Consider the following 18323-nt stretch of genomic DNA (forward strand, 5'->3'; position numbering starts at 1 on the left):
CTGGAGGCTTTCCCCGCCCACACCCGCGTCGTTCTGTCTTTCCAAACCCGGCTGAGCAGGAGGCGCCATCATGGTGAGCACATCTGGTGGCGTTCGGGACTTGGCCATCCGCCGCCATCCGCCGCGATCTTGGGCCGGGGGTCTGCCGGAGGGGGTCAGGGGTGCCAGGGGTGTCCGAAGAAGTTGATGCCCGAGGCGGGGAAGGCTATGTTGGCATCCTGGGGGCCGGGAATCGGTCAGGATCACTTCAGTCTCCAGTCCCTTCCGCACTTCTTTATTAACTGCTCCATAAATAGTTGACCACACTCAGGTACAGAGAGATTAAGTAATATGATTGGGGTTACAAGGCCAAGAAGTGGCGGAGCCGGGATTCGGGCCCGGCTGCTGGCCTTTCGGCACTCTTAACTGTTTATCTTTATTGACACTACCACTACTTGCCACTTTTCAGCCTCGAGAGGTGGGTTTTCTGGGGAGTCGAGGGCCAAGTGCCTAGGCTTTGGAAACGGGCAGGCTTCCGTTGGATTCTCGGCTGCCTGGCTGCAATGTGATTAAAAAAAAAAAAAAATTGGTTAGGGCCTTGTTTTCCGGGCTTGTGCCTCGGTTTTCTCATATGTCCATAGGGACCACAGTCCTATTCTGTCTCATGGGTTTGTGAGATAAGAAAGAAGTAACTCATACGAAGGGCGCATCTGCAATAAAGCAAGTGTTGTTAACACCTAAGTAGCTCTTTACAGTTATTAACACCATCTTAAAACCTCAGTTACTCTGAAAACCAGGCAGAGGTTGCAGCGGGAATTGTGGGGTTTCTTTAGCAATTGGGGATAATAGCAGAAACAACCTCAAGGTTGTTAGATTCAAAGAGTTAATGAAAGGTAGTTCTAGATCGATACAGAGGGAATTCTTAAAAAAGAAGAAAAGAAGCGTTGTCAGTTGTTATTTAGCGTGTGTCTTAGGTTAAATGTTTGCGTCACTGCAGGTGTGAGAAACAGTTTTTAGCAATTTAAATAATACTTAGTATCGTTATAAAATACAACTTCTGAAGAGTTGAACTTTTTTTTTTTTGGTTGCGGCAATACAGCTCTTGTGTTAAGAGTTTTGACAATTTGTTCTGTGCAAAAGGTTTTGCGTGTTGATTTGTCCCCCTTTTTTGTCCCTTAAGCCCCAGAGGTTTTTAAGTGACTCACCCAGAGGTCTCCCAGTTGTGGAACTGGGATTTGAGCTGTTGATTGCAGAGACTTGGGCCCCAGCTTGGTCTTGGTTTCTGGGGTGAGTGATCTGCCAGACCCTGAGTCCAGTCTGTGGTCTTGCCTTCACCCCCCTAGGGAGTCGACATCCGCCACAACAAAGACCGGAAGGTTCGGCGCAAGGAGCCCAAGAGCCAGGACATCTACCTCCGGCTGTTGGTCAAGGTGAGGCTGGGACCTGAGTCTCAGGGGTAGGGCCACCCCAGAGCTGTGACTTGGCAGCGCTTCAGGGGCCCACAGGGCAGGCTCGAATCTCTGGTTCTGTCCTTGTGCCCAGAGCTTCTGGAAGGCTCATGTTTCAGCCTGTGAGCTGTATTCAGGTGGGGAGGGGGTTTCTGGGTCCTTGGGCAGGGGGGACCTGAACCAGCTCTGCCCCTTGAGCTCTGTAGGATATGGGAAAAGCTCAGTCAGTGGCTGCACAGGCCGTAGGAACACTTCTAGCCTGAATCATCATTGATTTGTCCCTTCACTGGAAAGTGGGGAGTGGGAGTGGTGGGCTGCCTGAGGTTCTCATGCCTCTCCTTCCTTTCTCCTCCAGCTGTACAGGTTTCTGGCCAGACGAACCAACTCTACCTTCAACCAAGTTGTGCTGAAGAGGCTGTTCATGAGCCGCACCAATCGGCCACCCCTGTCCCTTTCTCGGATGGTGAGAGGTTGTTGCAGGGAGGGCTTGGGGTAGCGGCCTGGGCGTCAGCTGCTTTGTTACACCCAGTGGTGGGCGCAAAGCTCTGGCCTTTGGTTGTGGCGGGATAGCCTTGGGCAAGTGGCTTGGCCTCATTTCCCCTCCTTGTGAAGCTTGTGGCTTCCTCATGAGGTTGTCCTGAGGCTCAAGTGTCTTAGAAAAGCTTTTGATAGGAGAGACCTGGTGAACAGTCTGTGGTTATATGTTCTCATTTGCGGATTTTCCTAAGCTAGACCTGAGAAGTCCCCTGCTATTTAGGGAGGCGTGTGTGAGTGGGCTTAACCTCGTCAGAGGGGATAACTGTTTTGGTCCTTACGCTGCCTGAGGCAGGGGGATTGGATTTAAACACCAGAAGGGACTTCTTATTTTGTGCATTCCCCCTCTCCCCCAGATCAGGAAGATGAAGCTTCCTGGCCGGGAAAACAAGACGGCTGTGGTCGTGGGGACCATAACAGATGATGTGCGGGTTCAGGAGGTGCCCAAGCTGAAGGTGAGTAGGGTGGGGGCTCCAGGGCACAGGCTCAGGGTGGAGGTGTGCAGACCTGACCTGCATCCTTGCTCTGCCATGTGACATGGGCCTGTGAAGTGTCCCTGGTCGCCTCTGGGACAGGCAGGCAGCAGGCCTGTCCAGGCAGTGTTTAGGATTGAACAGTGGTGGCCCTTGGCAAGACCTTTCTGGCCCTCAGTTTTCTCGTACACTGGTGATACATTTGCTCTCAAGCCAGACGACTGGGGTTCAGATCTGGATCTTTGCCATTCTGTCTTCTCTGGACAAAGTTTGTAATCTCTTTATGCCTTAGTTTACTTACGTGTAATAACACGTGAGGACGGTGGTGCCTGCCTTTCAGGACTGCGGTGGTCTTAGGTGAGTCTAGACGTAAAGTGGTAAGAATAGCCACTGTCAACTTAGGAAGCCTCTGGTAACCATTGGTTGTGTTATCAAGCAAGTAATTGGGGCCACTGGCAGCCAGGGCAGTGGATGTTGAGTCCCGGCACCCCCTAGGGTGCTACGTGGTGGGCCCTGACCCCACCTGTCCTTTCCTTCAGGTGTGTGCGCTGCGCGTGAGCAGCCGGGCCCGGAGCCGCATCCTTAAGGCTGGAGGCAAGATCCTCACCTTTGACCAGCTGGCCCTGGACTCCCCTAAGGGCTGTGGCACTGTCCTGCTCTCTGGTGAGTGACGCTTCAGTGGCTGCCGGCCTCGTGGGGGGCTTTCAGGGGGCTGGATATGAGAGCGAGAGGTCCTGGAGTGAGCCATGTGACTCCTGGGAGGCTGGGCCCTTCCCTGTGTAAGGTGAGGTGTCTGGTCCTTGCCTGACCCACCCGCTCTGTACCCTTTTCCCAGGTCCGCGCAAGGGCCGCGAGGTGTACAGGCATTTTGGCAAGGCTCCAGGAACCCCGCACAGCCACACCAAGTGAGTAGTAGGCCCCTGCCCCTCCTGCCCCTTCCATCCCCATAGCCCAGCACTGTTCTTTCCCCTAGCAGGCAGCTGCGAGGCCTGCCAGCTGCTTCTGCTGTTTTGCTCCCTGACTCACCCTTGGGCCTCCAGAGGACTACCATCTCACGTTACTCACTCTTTTCTTCAGCTTAATTCTGCTTTTTGAAGCGTTGCGCTCAGGCCAGTGCCTGAGCCAGCATCTGTGGGGCCCTGCATTTGGCCCAGCCTCAGGCCGGTTCAGTGAGAGTCACCAGGGCAGCTGGAGGCTCAACAGCCACCCCTGAAATCGAATTGTCACCCTGACCCTTCTTGGGTTGAGTTGGGTGCTTTCTGGGGTCCCTGTGCCGGCCACTTGTACCACATCTAGCTTACTCTGCTCTGGGTTCCTTAAAGGCCACCTTGTGCCGCTGACCTCTGTAAAATGAGTTCACTCACTTTCTCCGTCTCCCCACAGACCCTATGTCCGCTCCAAGGGCAGGAAGTTCGAGCGTGCCAGAGGCCGACGGGCCAGTCGCGGCTACAAAAACTAACCCCAGATCCTACCATGTTATTAAAAAGATTTTGGATGCTGACAGCCCTTTGTGTGTTATTGGGGGGCAGGGAGGGGAACGGGGCCTGCTGGTGAAAATGTCTTTGATTTGGGGGAGTTGTACGCCACATCTTTGGAGTCCAGCACCTCCCCTGCACAGGGCCAACTCCTGGTCCCTGAGCTCTGCCCGGAGGTGCCCCCTGGCGGCCACTATGCATACATGGCGTCTTGATCTCTCTGGACCTGGTGGGCCTATTCACAGCTACTTAGGGGCCGAAGCGGAGCGGAAACCCCGGTGGCTTAGTGATTAAGAGTTGGCTGCTAACCAAAAATTCGGCAGTTCGAATCCACCAGGTGCACCTTGGAAACCCTTTGGGGCAGTTCTACCCTGTCATGTAGGGTCACTGAGTCGGAATCGACGGGAATGGGCTTTTTTGTTTTTGGGCTGAGGCACTGCCACTTGGGAGCCAGGTGTCCTGTGCTTGCATACCTGCTTTCTCGCCATGGCCACGCCCCCCCTTAAAGGACCGGTATTCGTCCTCTCCGGTGCTTGGGGCTGCTGGCGGGGTGTGGACAGGGAAGTGCGCATGGGGCGGGGCCTGGGGGAAGAGGGTGCGTAGAAACAGGTGAGGTTCCCCCCCCACCAGGAAGCCTGGCCAGTGGCCTCTGGGCGGGGAACCAGTTGAGTATGCTTCTCTGGCTGGGACCCTCTAATACCCCAGGCTCCACACCCCTAAACCTCCCCCAGGGACCTGGGTCAGTCCTCCCCCTTCTGTTTGCACAGGGGGTTGGGCTCCCCGGTTCCCAGGCTGAAGCCTGATGAATGAGGCAGCGCACCAGAAGAACCGCAGAAATCCAGGCAGGAGGTTTCCCTGCCCGTCCTCACCTGTCCTCGGGAAAGGCAAGAGAAAGGGGCTTGGGGGATGGAAACTTAGAAGCATAGAGGGGGCAACGGTTATGAGTACAGGTTGGGGTGAGGCTGATGGATGGGGTGCGGTGCAAGGGAGGGTGGCCTGGCTTGATTGCTCCTCTTTGCAGGGCTCTGAGCTGTGGCCTGAAGGAAGATAGCCACTGGGGCTGCCTGGATTGAAGGAGCAGCTGCGGGTTCCAAGGGGGCCACAGTCTAGGGGTTTGTTCACGGGCCTCAGAGCAGCTGCTGGGGCCAAGTAGGGAGCCAGGATGAGATATTGACTGGTGGATGGTCAGCTGACTGGAGATACTGGAATTCAAGCAGAAATCAGCCCAGATCAGTGGACAGCCTGAAGAAGCTCTGTGGCTAGGGAGACAGCCAGGGCCAACTGGCCTGAGGAACAGTGGCTGGTTGGTCCCCCCAACCTTGATGGCCTTTCGAGGTAATAGACCGGTTCTATAATGATGAGAACCTCTGTCTGGCACATCACCCTCTCCTGGAGCAGCCTGAGAGCGTGTGAGGGCTTCTGGAGGGAGTGGGGTCCCTGACTGACAGAAGGAGAGACTGAGGCCTGGTCCTGGCTCTGGGGAAGGGTGATGCCTGCAGGGCTGAGAGAAGGCCCCAGGTGGTCAACCGGTGAGAGCCAGTGAGCCGGCAACAGCAACTTGACTAGAGAAACTGGTCAGGTGGCCAGCCAGCTAGATCCTGCAGAGACAGCCAGACACACGGACACCAAGATTGTCAGGCAGAAGAAATCAGTGTCTGCTGGAGAGTTGAAGAAGTGGCCGAAGAGGGTGAGACGGACTATTCGCCAGGGGCAAACAGGCCTTTCCCTTAGTTGGGGACAGTCAAGGAGTCAGAAACAGGCAGACAGTCACCTGGAGATGGTCAGACAGTGGGGCACACCTTCAGCTGAGACTGTAGGGTGGCCAGTCTGAGACATTTAGGGGTCAGCCAGCAGGGGGATTGTGTGGTCAGGCAGAGCGGCCAGCTGATGGGTAGTACAGTTGGAGACAGTGTCAGGTGGTCAGTCTGACGAACAGGGAGGGCCCATTGTGGGGTCAGCCAGACATCAGGAACAGGTGGCAGGAGAGCCTCCCTGTCACAGTGTAGCTGGGCTGGCAGGTGGTTGGTCTGAGTAGCCCAAGACACTGGGTGGTCAGTGGACACTTGGGCCATTGAGTTGTCAGGACACTGAGCAGGGAGCCATCTGGACTTTGACAAGGCCACTGAGGGAGCCTCCAATGGCTGTCTAGAGTCAGCCATTCAGGAGGAGACACCCCAACGGTCAGTAACCCAGAGACGGCCAAGTCCTCAGGGACCCAGCCTCACCTGAGCAGGCCACGATGGCAGCCTCTCAGCTGGCTGTGCTGGAAGGTGTGGATTTGGAAGCTGGGGGGCTGCCCTTGACTGAGGCCAGCCCAGGCTTTCTGTATTCGGAGGGCCAGCGGCTGGCGCTGGAGGCCCTGCTGAGCGAAGGTGCGGAGGCATTCAAGGCCTGCGTGCACAGAGAGCAGGTGCGGCCCTTCCTCAGCACGGAGGAGATCCGGGGCCTCGCAGCAGCGGCGGAAGACTGGACAGCAACCATGCAGGAGCCCGGTGGGATGTCAGAAGGAGCCACTGTCGCTGCCAATGGGGCCACGGTGGGCAGCCTGACCTACTGGCCCGGCCAGTCGGAGGAGCCGGCGCCTGTGCTGCGACTGGGCTGGCCGGAGGATCCCACCTGGAGAGGCATCACCCGGGCCCAGCTGTACACCCAGCCACCTGGCGAGGGCCACCCATCCCTCAAGGAGCTGGTGCGCCGGGAACTCCAGGCTGCCTGCAAGGTGGGTGCCTCTGGGGGCTGGGGTCTATTCCCCACACCCAGCTCCTGGGACCTGGGCATCCATGTCCTTTGGAATTTAGGCACCCCCACTCTTGCCCTCTTGGAACCTGCGAGCCCGCAGCCCTGCCCTGCAGGCCCTAAGGGTCTATATCCCCTGGGACCCACATCTCTGGTCCCAGGGGTCCACACCTCCCAGCCCCCAGGACTCAGGACCTGATATCCATACCCCCTTAGATCTGGGCATCGCCATTCCTGCTCTAAGACCCAAGATCCCTTAGGTGTCTGTGCACCTCGTACCTGACGTGACTCCCCGCCTTCCATCTCGGGTGTCCGTTTCACGCATTCCCTGCCAGGCCAGGTGTCTTCACCTTCCACCCAGGAAGGACCCAGGTGCCCCCCTGCAGCCCCCTGGACTTCCCACCCTCTATTTAACGATCTGAACATCAACCAGCTCTTGCGCTAAGAGTTTCAAGGGCATGGATTAATGAATATAATCCTCACTAGGAGTCCCTGCCAGTGCAAACAGCTAATGTGCTCGGCTTCTAACCAAAAGGCTGGCAGTTTGAGTCCACCCAGAGGTGCCTCAGAAGACAGGTCTGGCAACATACTTCTGAAAAATGAAGCACTGAAAACCCTATGAAGGGCGTTGAGTTAATTGTGGTGAAATAATTTGGAAAAGGAGAGCTAGAACGGTTGCACAACCTGAAGAATGTCATCAATATCCCTGAATTTCTTGTGTAGAAATTGTTGAATTGGGCTGTTTTGTTGTGTATATTTTCACCACACACACACACAAAAAAACCCTATGGAATAGAGTTTTACTTTGACACACGTGGGGTCGCCATGAGTCGGAACCGGCTTGATGGCAACTGGTTTTTTAGAGCCCTATGTGGTAGGGACTCTTTGTATGCCTGTTGAGGAAATGTGGAAACTGAGGCACAGGGGCATTAAGTCTTGCCTGTAAGTGACAGAGTGGGGATTTGAACCCAGGCCATCGTGTTGTTGAGTCAGAGTTCATCCAACCAGTTGCTGTTGAGTCAGTTCTGACTTATGGTGACCCTACGTGTGTCAGGGTAGAACAGTGCTCCATAAGGTTTTCAGTGGCAGATTTTTCAGAAGTATGTTGTCAGACCTTTCTTTCAAGGTGCCTCTGGGTGGTTTCGAACTGCCAACCCTTTGGTTAGCAGCCAAACACATTAATCGTTTGCACCACCCAGGGATTTCACCATGACTACTTTCAGGATCCAGGCTCTCAGCAACCTCAGTCCTCAGAGCTCTCCTTGGTGGCTGCACAGGCCACTCCTCCCACCCCAGGACCCAGAGTCTCCCAGGGGATCAGATGCCCAGTGACCTAGAGCACCCTACAGGGGTGTCAGCGCACTGACCCCAGGAGCCGGCTGTCAGGTACATTTGGGCTCATAGAGTCACAGCTCAAGGAATGCTGTTCACATTGTAGACACGTGCTGTGTGGTAACAGCTATCTAGCAGTTAAGGTTTGGGTGTCTTGAGGAATAGAGTCCCTGAGTGCTGCAAATGGTTAAGGTGCTTGGCTGCTAACCAAAAGTTTGGGAGTTCAAGTCCACCCAGCAGCATCTCGGAAGAAAGGTCTGGCAGTCTACTTCTGAAAAACCAGCCACTGAAAACCTTATGGAGCACAGTTCTACTCTGACACGCGTGGGGTTGCCGTGAGTTGGAATTGGCTCGATGGCAACTGGCTAACTCATCTTAAGGGCTGTGTCTCCTTCCTTCGTACACAGGCATTATACGAGCAGCAGTCCCTTCTCCCGCAGACAATCTGGGGTCCCCTGTGAACATCCCATCAGGGCCAGGCCTGTAAACTCCCAGCCTTCAGCACACCTCAGCCTCCCGCAGGACCCTGATGCCCATTCCCTGCCATCTGAGTGCTCCCAAACCTGGGTCCCTCACATCCCCCTTCCCACCCCCAGCTGGTGGCTGTGGTCATGGATGTGTTCACTGACCCAGACCTGCTTTTGGACCTGGTGGATGCCGCCACGCGCCGCTGGGTACCTGTCTACCTGCTCCTGGACCACCAGCAGCTGCCTGCCTTCCTGGCTCTGGCCCAGCAGCTGGGTGTGAACCCCTGGGCCACTGAGGTAGGGACCAGCCAGCATTCCCTCCCATGGAGCTGGACGCAGTGGGGGTAGCAGAACCTTCCACGAGGTCCCAGGTCATAAATGCTGACTGAGAGGGTCCCTGAATCTGATGCCTGTGGTATTGGACAAGCAGGAGCAGAATGTTCCATGGGGTTCTGGGCCACCCCTAGCAGTTGGGGTACCCCTAGGGTGAAGCCTGATACCCAGGGTGCTGGGGAAGGTGGGACAGATCCTTTTGTGGAGTCATGGGCTACCCAAGTGGGACCAGCCTGGAGCGACTCCCAAGCTCTTGGCACTGAGTGGGGATCATGGGATGGACCTGAGCAAGGGCGTGCCCCACCCCAGAACCTGGACATCCGTGTCGTGCGGGGCTGCAGCTTCCAGAGCCGCCGGAGGAGGCAGGTGATTGGCCACGTGCGGGAGAAGTTTGTGCTGCTGGACGGTGACAGGGTCATTTCGGGATCCTATAGGTATGACTCCCCCCACGCCTCACCCCAGGTGCCACCACCCCCTCGGCTGGCACCCTGTACCCAAGCTGCCCTCAGCATGCTCAGATTGCCCTTAGCATTCCCTTTCCATGCCTCTGTTTCCTCATCTGTAAAACGGGTTCAAAACGCCCTTCCTCCCCTAGAGGAAGGAGGTGTTGGGAGGTGGAATGAGAACTGGGTTCTAGGCCTGGCTCTGCTGCTGGCCTGTTTCGTGGCCTAGGGTGAGCCTTTACCTCCCTGATACCCCTAGGTTTCCTCATCTGGAAAACTGGGCTGCCGGTTTGTGTAGGGGGAGCTTCAAAGCCAGGAGTACTGGAGTTCTAGCTCTACCTTCCGGAAGTGACTCCACCTCTCTGAGTGTCTGTAAATGGCCTGGCCAGCAGACAGGCTGCTCAGGTGCCACCTCTCCTCTGGGGTCCGACTGATCTGTTCCAATCCTAGCTCAGCCACTTCCTAGCCCTGTGACTGACAACTGGCCCACTCTGAACCTCAATTTCCTCATCTAGAAAGTATAAGTGATCACAGCACAGGGGTAGACGTGGTCTCTGGAGCCAGACAGCCTAGGATCAAATCCCAGCTCTGTCAGTTACTACTGGCTGTGTGACTTTGGGCAAATTTCTTCACCTCTCTGTGCCTCGGTTTCCCCCTCCAGAGAACAGGATGACAGGATTACTGCCTCTAGAGCAGGGTTTCTCAACAGTGTCTCTGCTCACATTTTGAACCGGATGATTCTTTGCTGTGGTGGGGGCTGTCCTGTGCATTCTAGTCTATTGAGGAGCATCCCTGGGCTTTACCCACTAGGTGCCACTAGCACCCTCTCTCCAAGTCATGACAACCAAAAATGTCTCCAGACATAGCCAGATTCTCCTTGGGGTGCAGACACACTCTCACTGAGAACCGCTTGTTCTAGAATCAGATCAGAAACCAAACCCATTGCCATCAAGTCAGTTCCAGCTCATGGCGACCCCATGTGTTAGAGTATAACTGCTCCATAGGAAACCCTAGGCTGTCATCTTGAGCAGACTTTTCTCTGGCAGCACCGCTGGGTGAGTTCAAACTGCCAACCTTTCAGTTGGTAGAACCCAGGGACGTTATTCTAGAGCAATGGTCTTCAAACTTGAGCAGCATTCAGAGCCACCTGGAGGACTTGGGAAAATCCAGGTCACTGGGCGCCACCCCCAGTGTTTCCCATTCAGCTGCTAATTCTGACTCATGGCGACCATATACATCAGAGCAGAACTGCTGCATGGGGTTTTCAAGGCTGTGACCTCTCAGAAGCAGATCACCAGGCCTATCTTCTGAGGTGCCTCTGGGTGAATTCGAACCTCCAACTTTTTGGTTAGCGGCCTAGTGAGTTAACAGCTAGAATGTTTTGGCTCGTAGTTGAGTGCTTAGCCCTTTGCAGTACCCGGGGACTCCCCACAGGAGTTCAAACCCCACAGCCGTGGATGTAGCAGTCTGCCTTCTCGGAAGCCTTGGAAACCCTATGGGGCAGTTCTACTCTATCCTGTGGGGTGACTATGAATCAGAATCGACTCCATGGCAACGGGTTTGGTTTTTTTGGCCTTAGGGGCTGCCCAATTCAGCTGGGGATGGAGAATTTATATTTCAAACAAGTTCCCAGGTGATGCTGAGGCTGCTGGCCCAGAGACCTTGATGAAGTGAGAAGCACTAGGGTAGACACTGACCAGTTTTGAGCAGAGTAGGTTTCATCAGTCAGAATTGACTCAAAGGCAACTAACAACAACAACAAGGCTCGACCTCCTGGCTCTGTGTGAGGACTCAAGGAGAGGGTGGTGCCTGGCCTGTAACGTAATCAGCGCTCCATCAATGTCAACTGTCCTTTATTTCTTTTTACTATATTTCATCGACTCTAAGGGAGTGCCACCAACATTAAGTGACATCTGGTTCAAAAACAAAAACAAGTACGTCTTAGAACCAACAAAATACAGTAGACCATTGCACCAGGCCCCAAGGGGGCTTCTCCTGGGGAGCAGCTCCAGAATGGACCAAGCCAGGGCCTCAAGAGGTTATCTAGGGCCTCAGGCCATTTAATGGGGGGAGAGGGTGGAGGCAGGGGGTGCATGGAGCAGCGAAACTGGGCGGCCAGGCCCAGGCCCGGTCCCTGCCGGTGATCATGGCGACTATTGGAGCAGCAGCAGCAGCAAACCCAGTGCCATGCCAGTGGTGGCCCCTGCCATCCCAGTGCCTGCGGGCCGCGGGGCTGTGTTGCACAGGTTGCCATAGCAGCAGGTGGTGACGAGGCTGTAGGTGACGCCCATGTAGCTGACGGGCTGTTCATGGCCGCAGCTGGTGGAGCGCAGGCAGCCTTTGTTGGTGATGGGGCCCAAGCCTGGGGCCACCCCGTGGCCCGTGAAGCAGTCCTCCTCTTCACCACAGCTCATGTGCGTGCTGGGGCAGTGCAGGGAGTCAGTCAGCTCACAGAAGAAGCAGTCTTTGACGCTCCTTGTGCCTGGGGGCAGCGCCAGCACCAGCAGCAGCAGCCAGCCGAGGACCATGGCGGCCTGGCGGTGCCAACGGTGCCTGAGCCAGGCCGGAGCCTTCCTTGACCTCCCGGGACAGCTGAATGGTGCTACGCACACCCACGAGACTTTGGCCCCTTGGTTGGGCCTCCCAGGGTCAGCAGTTGAAGGTCCTTGGCTTCCGACACACACACTGCGTCTCTCTCAAGAGTTCTGTTATGGTTTGGCTCTTAGGAGTCCCCAGGTTGGAGACAAGCCAGTGGCTGCTGCCCAACTAGGGTTTTATGAAGCGGAATGGGGTGACCTCACAGAACCCTCGGGGTTCCCACTGGCTGCTCCAGGGGTGAGGTCGTAGGTGGGGGAGGGGAAGTGTCACAATCCAAGCGGCAGCTTTGCCTGCTGACCTCCCAGGGAGTGAGGACAGTGGCACCCCTCAAAGGTAAGGACACTCTGCGGTGCACTGGCCGCAGTGCCGAGGGCTTAAGCTCCACTGAGTCCATGGTGACCACTGATCTACCAGTTCCAGTTGCCATTGAGTGGATCCCGACTCATGGCGGCCCCATGAGTGTCAGAGTAGAGCCGCGCTGCATAAAGTTCTCAATGGCTGATATTTCGGAAGTCAGTCGCCAGCCAGGCTTTTCTTCCAGGGTACCTCTAGGTGGACTCAAACTGCCAACCTTTCAGTTAGGGGCCGAGCATATTAACCACTGGCACCACCCAAGGACTCTATCCTGCTCTGTTGTGGTTGTTAGGTGCCGTTGAGTTGATTCTGACTCACAGCGACCCTATAGGACAGGGTAGAACTGCCCCATAGAGTTTCCTAGGCAGGAATCTTGATATGAGCAGATTGCCAGGTCTTTCTCCTGTGGAGCCACTGGGTGGCTTTGAACTGCCAAACTTTTGGTGAGCAGCCAAGCACCTAACCATTGTGCCACCAGGACTCCTTCCATCTTGCTCTACAGATGAACAAGCTGAGGTTCAGGAAGGGTCAGTGATACGTCCAAGGCCCCCTGAGCTAATATGAAAGCCAGGTTCATTTAACTCCAGGGGAGGCCTAGAAAGAAAAAGGCATTTACTGAGCACTTACTGTGTGTGAGTGGTTCAGACGGCTTCAGTGTGACTACTAACCATGGTGGACAGGTTCAGTGGAGCTTCCAGACTACGGCAGACTAGAAATAAACACCTGATGACCTGCTTCCATGAAGACAATAGCCAAGAAAACCTTATGGAGCACAGTTCTATTTTGTAACACATGGGGTCTCCATGGGATAGAATCGACTCCATGGCAACGGCTTTTTGTTGGCTTGCTGTATGGCAAAACTTTCGGTAACAATGCTCTCAGTGACAATCACCGTGATAACAGGTGGTAGTAAAGGCAAAACAGCTTTTAATATTTACCTTATGCTGGACCTGCTACCCCTCTTCCCTCGTTTGAATCTTCCTGTGTTTTTGGCTCCACATTACAGACGAGGAAACTGAAGCACAGGGCAGGCGAGCCGAGAACTTGGCACAGAGGAAAACCCATTGCCATCGAGTTGATTCCTACTCATAGTGACCCTAGAAGCAGAGTAGAACTGCCCCCATTGAATTTCCAAGGAGCATCTGGTAGATTTGAACTGGCGACCTTTTAGTTAGCAGCCAAACTCTTAGCCACCGCGCCACCAGGGTTTCAGGCACACAGCAAGTGCTTGATAAATGGCAGTCAGTCTAGGAAGCAACTGCTGAGTCTTCAGACAGTCCCTGTGGGAGTCAGAAAACTTTGCTTGTTGTTAGTTGTTATCAGGTCAGCTCTGACTCCCAGCGACCTTATGTGCAACAGAACGCAATGTTGCCCCATCCGTCATTACCCTCACCAGTGCTGGCATGTTCAAGTCCATCTTTGCGGCTATTGTGGCAATCTGTCTCACCCAGGGTCTCCCTCACCCTGGCTGGCCGTCTCCTTCACCAGACATGGTCTTTCTCTGGCGATTGATCCCTCCTGATGACACGTCCAAAGCAAGAGAGTCAGACAATATTCTGTTGTGATCTGTAGGGTTTTCATTAGCCGATTTTTGAAAGTAGAGCCCCAGGTCCTTCTTCCTAGTCTGTCTTAATGAGGAAGCTCCGCTGAAACCTGTCCACCAAGGGTGACCCTGCTGGTATCTGAACTACCAGTGGCCTAGCTTCCAGCATCATCGTCGTTGTCCTTAGTTTTTGTTGAGTTGATTCTGACTCGTGGTGACGCCACACATGCAGAGTAGAACTGCTCCATAGGGTTTCCAAGGCCTTTCGGCAGATCGCCAGACCTATCTTCTGAACTGCCTCTGGGTGGGTTCAAACCACCAACCTTTCAGCTAGCAGTAGAGTGTATTTGTGCCACCCAGGAACTCCTAAACCAAAAACCAAACCAAACTGGTTGCCTTCGAGTTGACCTTATAGGACAGAGAACTGCCCCACAGGGTTTCCAAGAAGTGCCTGGTGGATTCGAATTGCTGACCTTTTGGGCAGCAGCCAAGCTCTTAATCACTACATCACCAGGGCTCCAGCAACTCCTAGCCACATGCACCTTGGGGACAGGGTAGAGCCCAGGTATAACCCAAGCCTGATTCCAGACGATCATTTAAATACCTGTTAGCTCCTGTTGTCCTCATATCAACCCTCTGGAGCTGGTACCACAATTGCTCTCATTCTACAGAGGGGAACGCTGAGACTGGAGAGGCCAAGGGTCTTGCTCCAGGTCCACAGCCTGCCCTGGGACCAGGATGGGAATGGGGGTGGGGTCAGGCTGGGGCTGTGCGAATATCCTGAGCCCTCCTCCATGCCCTCAGCTTCACCTGGAGTGACGCCCGCCTGCACCGCGGCCTGGTGACCCTGCTCACTGGCGAGATCACTGACGCCTTCAGCCGGGAGTTTCGGACGCTGTATGCGGCCTCCTGGCCGCTCCCACCTCCGCCCACCCCGGGACCCTTCATCAGAGTCTTGGGGGGGCTGCAGCTGGCTCGGAGCCCACACCGCGTGGCCCACCGCTGCTCTGTGGCCCCCCCATCACCGCCGCCGGATGACTCGCTGGCCCGCCGCCTGGCTGCCTGCCGTGTCTTAGAGGGGGACAGGCGGGAGCCCCCTGCCGCCCCTGGGCCGGCGCTCAGCGACATACTGAGGAGTGTGCAGCGTGCCCGGACCCCCACCGGTCCCCCAGCTCGGCCCAGCCGCTCCCTTTGGGACCTGAGCCGCCTGTCCCAGCTGTCAGGCTCCAGTGACGGTGACAACGAGGTGAGATCTGGTGGCTGACCTGACAGAGAGCAAGAAGAGTGGAGCCCAGAGAGGGGAAGTACTTGCCTAAGGTCACGCAGTTTCTTGGTCCAGACTCTGAACTACTTAAGAGCAGGAAGTGTTTTTCTGGGGCCTACTGGTACCTGGAGCCCTGGTGGCACAATGGCTAAGTGCTTGGCTGCTAACTGAAAGGTTGGTTGGTGGTTCAAACTCACCCAGTGGCTCGTCAGGAGAAAGACTGGCAATCTGCTCCCATAAAGACTGCGGCCTTGGAAATCCTATGGGGCACTTCTACTATCCTATAGGGTCGCTATGAGTCAGAATCAACTCGACAGCAATGGGTTTGGTTTTTTGAGTGTGAATAGGTCTAAGGAGCCCTCGTGGCACAGTGGTTAAGTGCTTAGGCTGCTAACCAAAAGGCTGATGGTTCGAACCCACCAGCTGCTCCAGGGGAGAAAGATGTGGCAGTCTGCTCCCATAAAGATTATAGCCTTGGAAACCCTATGGGACAGTTCTGTTCTGTCCTACAAGGTAGCTATTTGGAACTGACTTGACAGCAGTGGGTTTACTTGGTGCCTGGCTGCAAGGATTTGGGGAATTGCACTCTTCCATCGATAGGAAAGCAAAGCCACTCACCCACACCTAAGTTCATAATTGCACCATCTTTCTCTTGCACCCCTACTGTGTGCTGGGCAGGTGAACACTGGGTGGCCTGGGGAAGAGACTCCAAGAACCCTGAGGGTAACTGACATGGCACCCCAGTTGTGAGAACCCAGGGGGCAGGCAACTTGTTTTCACTGAGGCTCGGTGTTCTCATCTAGAAAATGGGCTGAGCGATTATCATTCTGCTTGGCTGGGTCAGTGAGGACAGGGTGAGCTAAAAGAGTAACAACAACACATTCATGAAATCAAATTTATTTGTATTTATGCCCTTGCCTCATCCTCCCAGCCCAGTGAGGCAGTTCTCTGATCATGCCCATTTTACAGATGGGAAAGCTGAGGCTCAGAGAGGTCAGGTAACTTGCCCAAGGTCAAAACAACAATCTTTTGTGGGCATTTTTCTGTAGTGCCAAGGGCTTTCGCCAAGGTAATCTAATGTAACCTTTACCACAGCCCTCTGACCACAGCTCTCCTCCTACCCGTTTCACAGATAGGGTAACTGAGGCACCAGAGAGGGATCATAACTCAGCCCTGGCTGCTTTCCAAGTAGGGCTTTTAAATGCTCTGTTCTCTGGCTTCCTAGATTAGAGAAACACAAGAAAGCATTTAGGGGGAAGGATTTGGGGGCCTCAGAGTGGCCTCCAGGAGACCCTGAGCAGGTGACTTTTTCTCTCCGAGCCTCAGTTTCCTCAGCTGTGAAACGGGCTGTTGAGAGGGTGAGATCAGGACCATGTAGGGGCAACAGGTGGCTTTGCTCTGTAAGCTGCACCCCTTTTCAGCCTCAGTTTCCCCATCTGCTAAGAGGGATCCAGAGGCCGCTCCCAAGGGTGAGGGAGAATTATCTGAGGAATCCCAGTCAACGCAGGCTGAAGCCCAGAGGAGAAGGGGGATGGGTGGGGGCAGGGGCAAGGTCCTCACCTTCACCTGGTCCCCAGCCGCCCTCACCAAGCATCACCTCCCTTGACAAATATTTGCTCCCCCCAGACAGCAGCTAGCTGCTTCCTGTTCCTCCTCAGCTGTAAAGCCGCAGGTGGGAGCCCAGCTCCTTGCTCCCTCCCTGAGTGTGGCCATCTCAGCCTCCCTTCACTTCCCTCCTGGGTCTAGACGCTCAGTGTTTTTCTCACCTCCCTCAGAGTTCTGCGCCCCCTTCCCTGCTTCCTCCCCTCCCTCCTCTGTCATCTCTCCCTACCCTATCTCATCTCCTCCCTCACCTCCTCCCTCCTTTCACCTCCCTCTCTGCTCACCTGTCTCCTGTCTCCCCTCCTTCCTTTCTCATTGTTTCTCCTCCCTCACCTCTTCCCTTCCCATCTCCTCCCTCCCTCAACAACTCCATCTTACACTTTCTTCTTTTGCCCCCTCACCTCCTTCTGTCCCTGACTCTGGGCCCCCAGAGCCTCCTCTCACTTCCTCTCCCCCCATCACCTCCTCTCCCCTCTCACCTTCTCCCTCCCCTGCCTCTCAGCCCAGAGCCTCTTCTCACCTTCAGCTCTCCCCTTCACCTCCTTCTTTCCCTGACTCTGGGCTCCCAGAGCCTCTTTTCACCTCCCTCTTTTTTCCTCCACAGCTCAAGAAGTCCTGGGGCTCCAAGGACACCCCAGCCAAGGCCCTGATGCGGCAGCGGGGCACTGGAGGGGGCCACGGGGGCGAGGGGGACCCCCGCCCACTGGCCCTGCCTCTGATCCCTGTCCGCCGCCTTCGATACCTGTCCCCAACACGGAGGAGGTTTGGTGAAGATACTCCACCAAAACTCTCAGATCCTAGAGGCCTCCGGCAGCCAGACTGGGCCACCCGGCCAGGACTCCGGGGGCAACCTTGACAGGACCCAAAGCCAAACTAGGACAAGGCAAGCTGGGCAAACTCCAGTGCAAACACCCCCCACCCCCCTCCCTGCCTTGCTGCCCTGCCTTGGAAAAGGCTTCTGATCTCAGGGTCTGCAAAGTGGGAGGAATTTTTTTTTTTTAACATTTTATTGTGGTTTAGGTAAAAGTTTACCCAGCAAATTAGTTTCCCATTCAACAATTCTTATATAAATTGTTCTATGATGTTGGCTACTTATCCCCAGATTGTGTAAGCTGTCTCCCCATTTCTACCCTGACTTCCTCTTTTCCATCCCTGCAGTTTCCCTGGCCCTCATTGCCTTCTTATCTTTGCTTTCAGGCAAATGTTGCAGGTTTGGTCTTGTATAGTTGATTGTTCTAAGAAGCACATTCCTCACAGGTGTTATTGTTTATTTTATAGGCCAAAGGATTATTTGGTTGAAAGATGACCTCTGGGAGTGGCTTCAGTTCCAGGTTAAAAGGGTGCCTTAGGGCAATAGTCTTGGGGGTTCCTCCAGTCTCTATCAGTCCAGTAAATCTGGCCTTTTTTATGAATTTGAGTTTTGCTCTACATTTTTATTGTTTTTTTTTTTTTTTTAACTTGTTCTAGTCCCTGGACGGTGCAAACAGCTAATGCACTCGGCTGGCAGTTGAAATCCGCCCAGAGGCGACTTGGAAAAAGGCTGGTGATCAGCTTCCAAAAAACCAGCCATTGAAAATCATATGGAGCACAGCTCTACTCTGACACACACAAGGTCGCCATGAGTCAGAGTCAGCAACTGTTAGAATTTAGGCAAGCCCAGAGCCAGCTCTATGCCTCAGCACCACAGTCTAGAAAATGGATAGGAACTATGGACTAGCTATGGATTCTAGAACAAGGCACCT

At 54.8% G+C, this 18323-nt stretch overlaps 3 protein-coding genes across 3 annotated transcripts; 2 read left to right on the top strand and 1 right to left on the bottom strand.

Moving 5' to 3' along the window:
- Window positions 1-10: 10 nt before the first annotated feature.
- On the top strand, window positions 11-3937 carry RPL18 (ribosomal protein L18). The gene is made up of 7 exons (XM_010586534.2): window positions 11-73; window positions 1323-1409; window positions 1783-1890; window positions 2318-2416; window positions 2974-3097; window positions 3270-3339; window positions 3818-3937. Exons 1-7 carry the CDS (start codon window positions 71-73, stop codon window positions 3891-3893), a joined length of 567 nt encoding a protein of 188 aa, XP_010584836.1. The 5' UTR covers window positions 11-70; the 3' UTR covers window positions 3894-3937.
- A 121-nt stretch (window positions 3938-4058) lies between these two features.
- On the top strand, window positions 4059-18026 carry FAM83E (family with sequence similarity 83 member E). Its single transcript, XM_064294020.1, has 5 exons — window positions 4059-6628; window positions 8574-8741; window positions 9087-9211; window positions 14520-14961; window positions 17186-18026. The coding sequence occupies exons 1-5, from the start codon at window positions 6149-6151 to the stop codon at window positions 17435-17437; spliced, it is 1467 nt and encodes a 488-aa protein (XP_064150090.1). The 5' UTR covers window positions 4059-6148; the 3' UTR covers window positions 17438-18026.
- On the bottom strand, window positions 11374-11853 carry SPACA4 (sperm acrosome associated 4). The gene has a single exon (XM_064293466.1). The coding sequence runs from the start codon at window positions 11746-11748 to the stop codon at window positions 11374-11376; it is 375 nt and encodes a 124-aa protein (XP_064149536.1). The 5' UTR covers window positions 11749-11853.
- Window positions 18027-18323: the final 297 nt, after the last annotated feature.

The sequence above is a fragment of the Loxodonta africana genome, chromosome 11 (genome assembly GCF_030014295.1).
Source record: "Loxodonta africana isolate mLoxAfr1 chromosome 11, mLoxAfr1.hap2, whole genome shotgun sequence".
NCBI classification, from domain to species: domain Eukaryota; kingdom Metazoa; phylum Chordata; class Mammalia; order Proboscidea; family Elephantidae; genus Loxodonta; species Loxodonta africana.

Bases quoted from the DNA above. Each gene is read 5' to 3' on its own strand.
- RPL18 (XM_010586534.2), top strand. The intron at 1,891-2,317 runs GTGAGAGGTTGT...CCTCTCCCCCAG, and splicing joins CCCTGTCCCTTTCTCGGATG to ATCAGGAAGATGAAGCTTCC. The intron at 3,340-3,817 runs GTGAGTAGTAGG...GTCTCCCCACAG, and splicing joins ACCCCGCACAGCCACACCAA to ACCCTATGTCCGCTCCAAGG.
- FAM83E (XM_064294020.1), top strand. From the start codon at position 6,149: ATGGCAGCCTCTCAGCTGGCTGTGCTGGAAGGTGTGGATTTGGAAGCT. The intron at 6,629-8,573 runs GTGGGTGCCTCT...TCCCACCCCCAG, and splicing joins AACTCCAGGCTGCCTGCAAG to CTGGTGGCTGTGGTCATGGA. The intron at 14,962-17,185 runs GTGAGATCTGGT...TTTCCTCCACAG, and splicing joins CCAGTGACGGTGACAACGAG to CTCAAGAAGTCCTGGGGCTC.
- SPACA4 (XM_064293466.1), bottom strand. From the start codon at position 11,748: ATGGTCCTCGGCTGGCTGCTGCTGCTGGTGCTGGCGCTGCCCCCAGGC.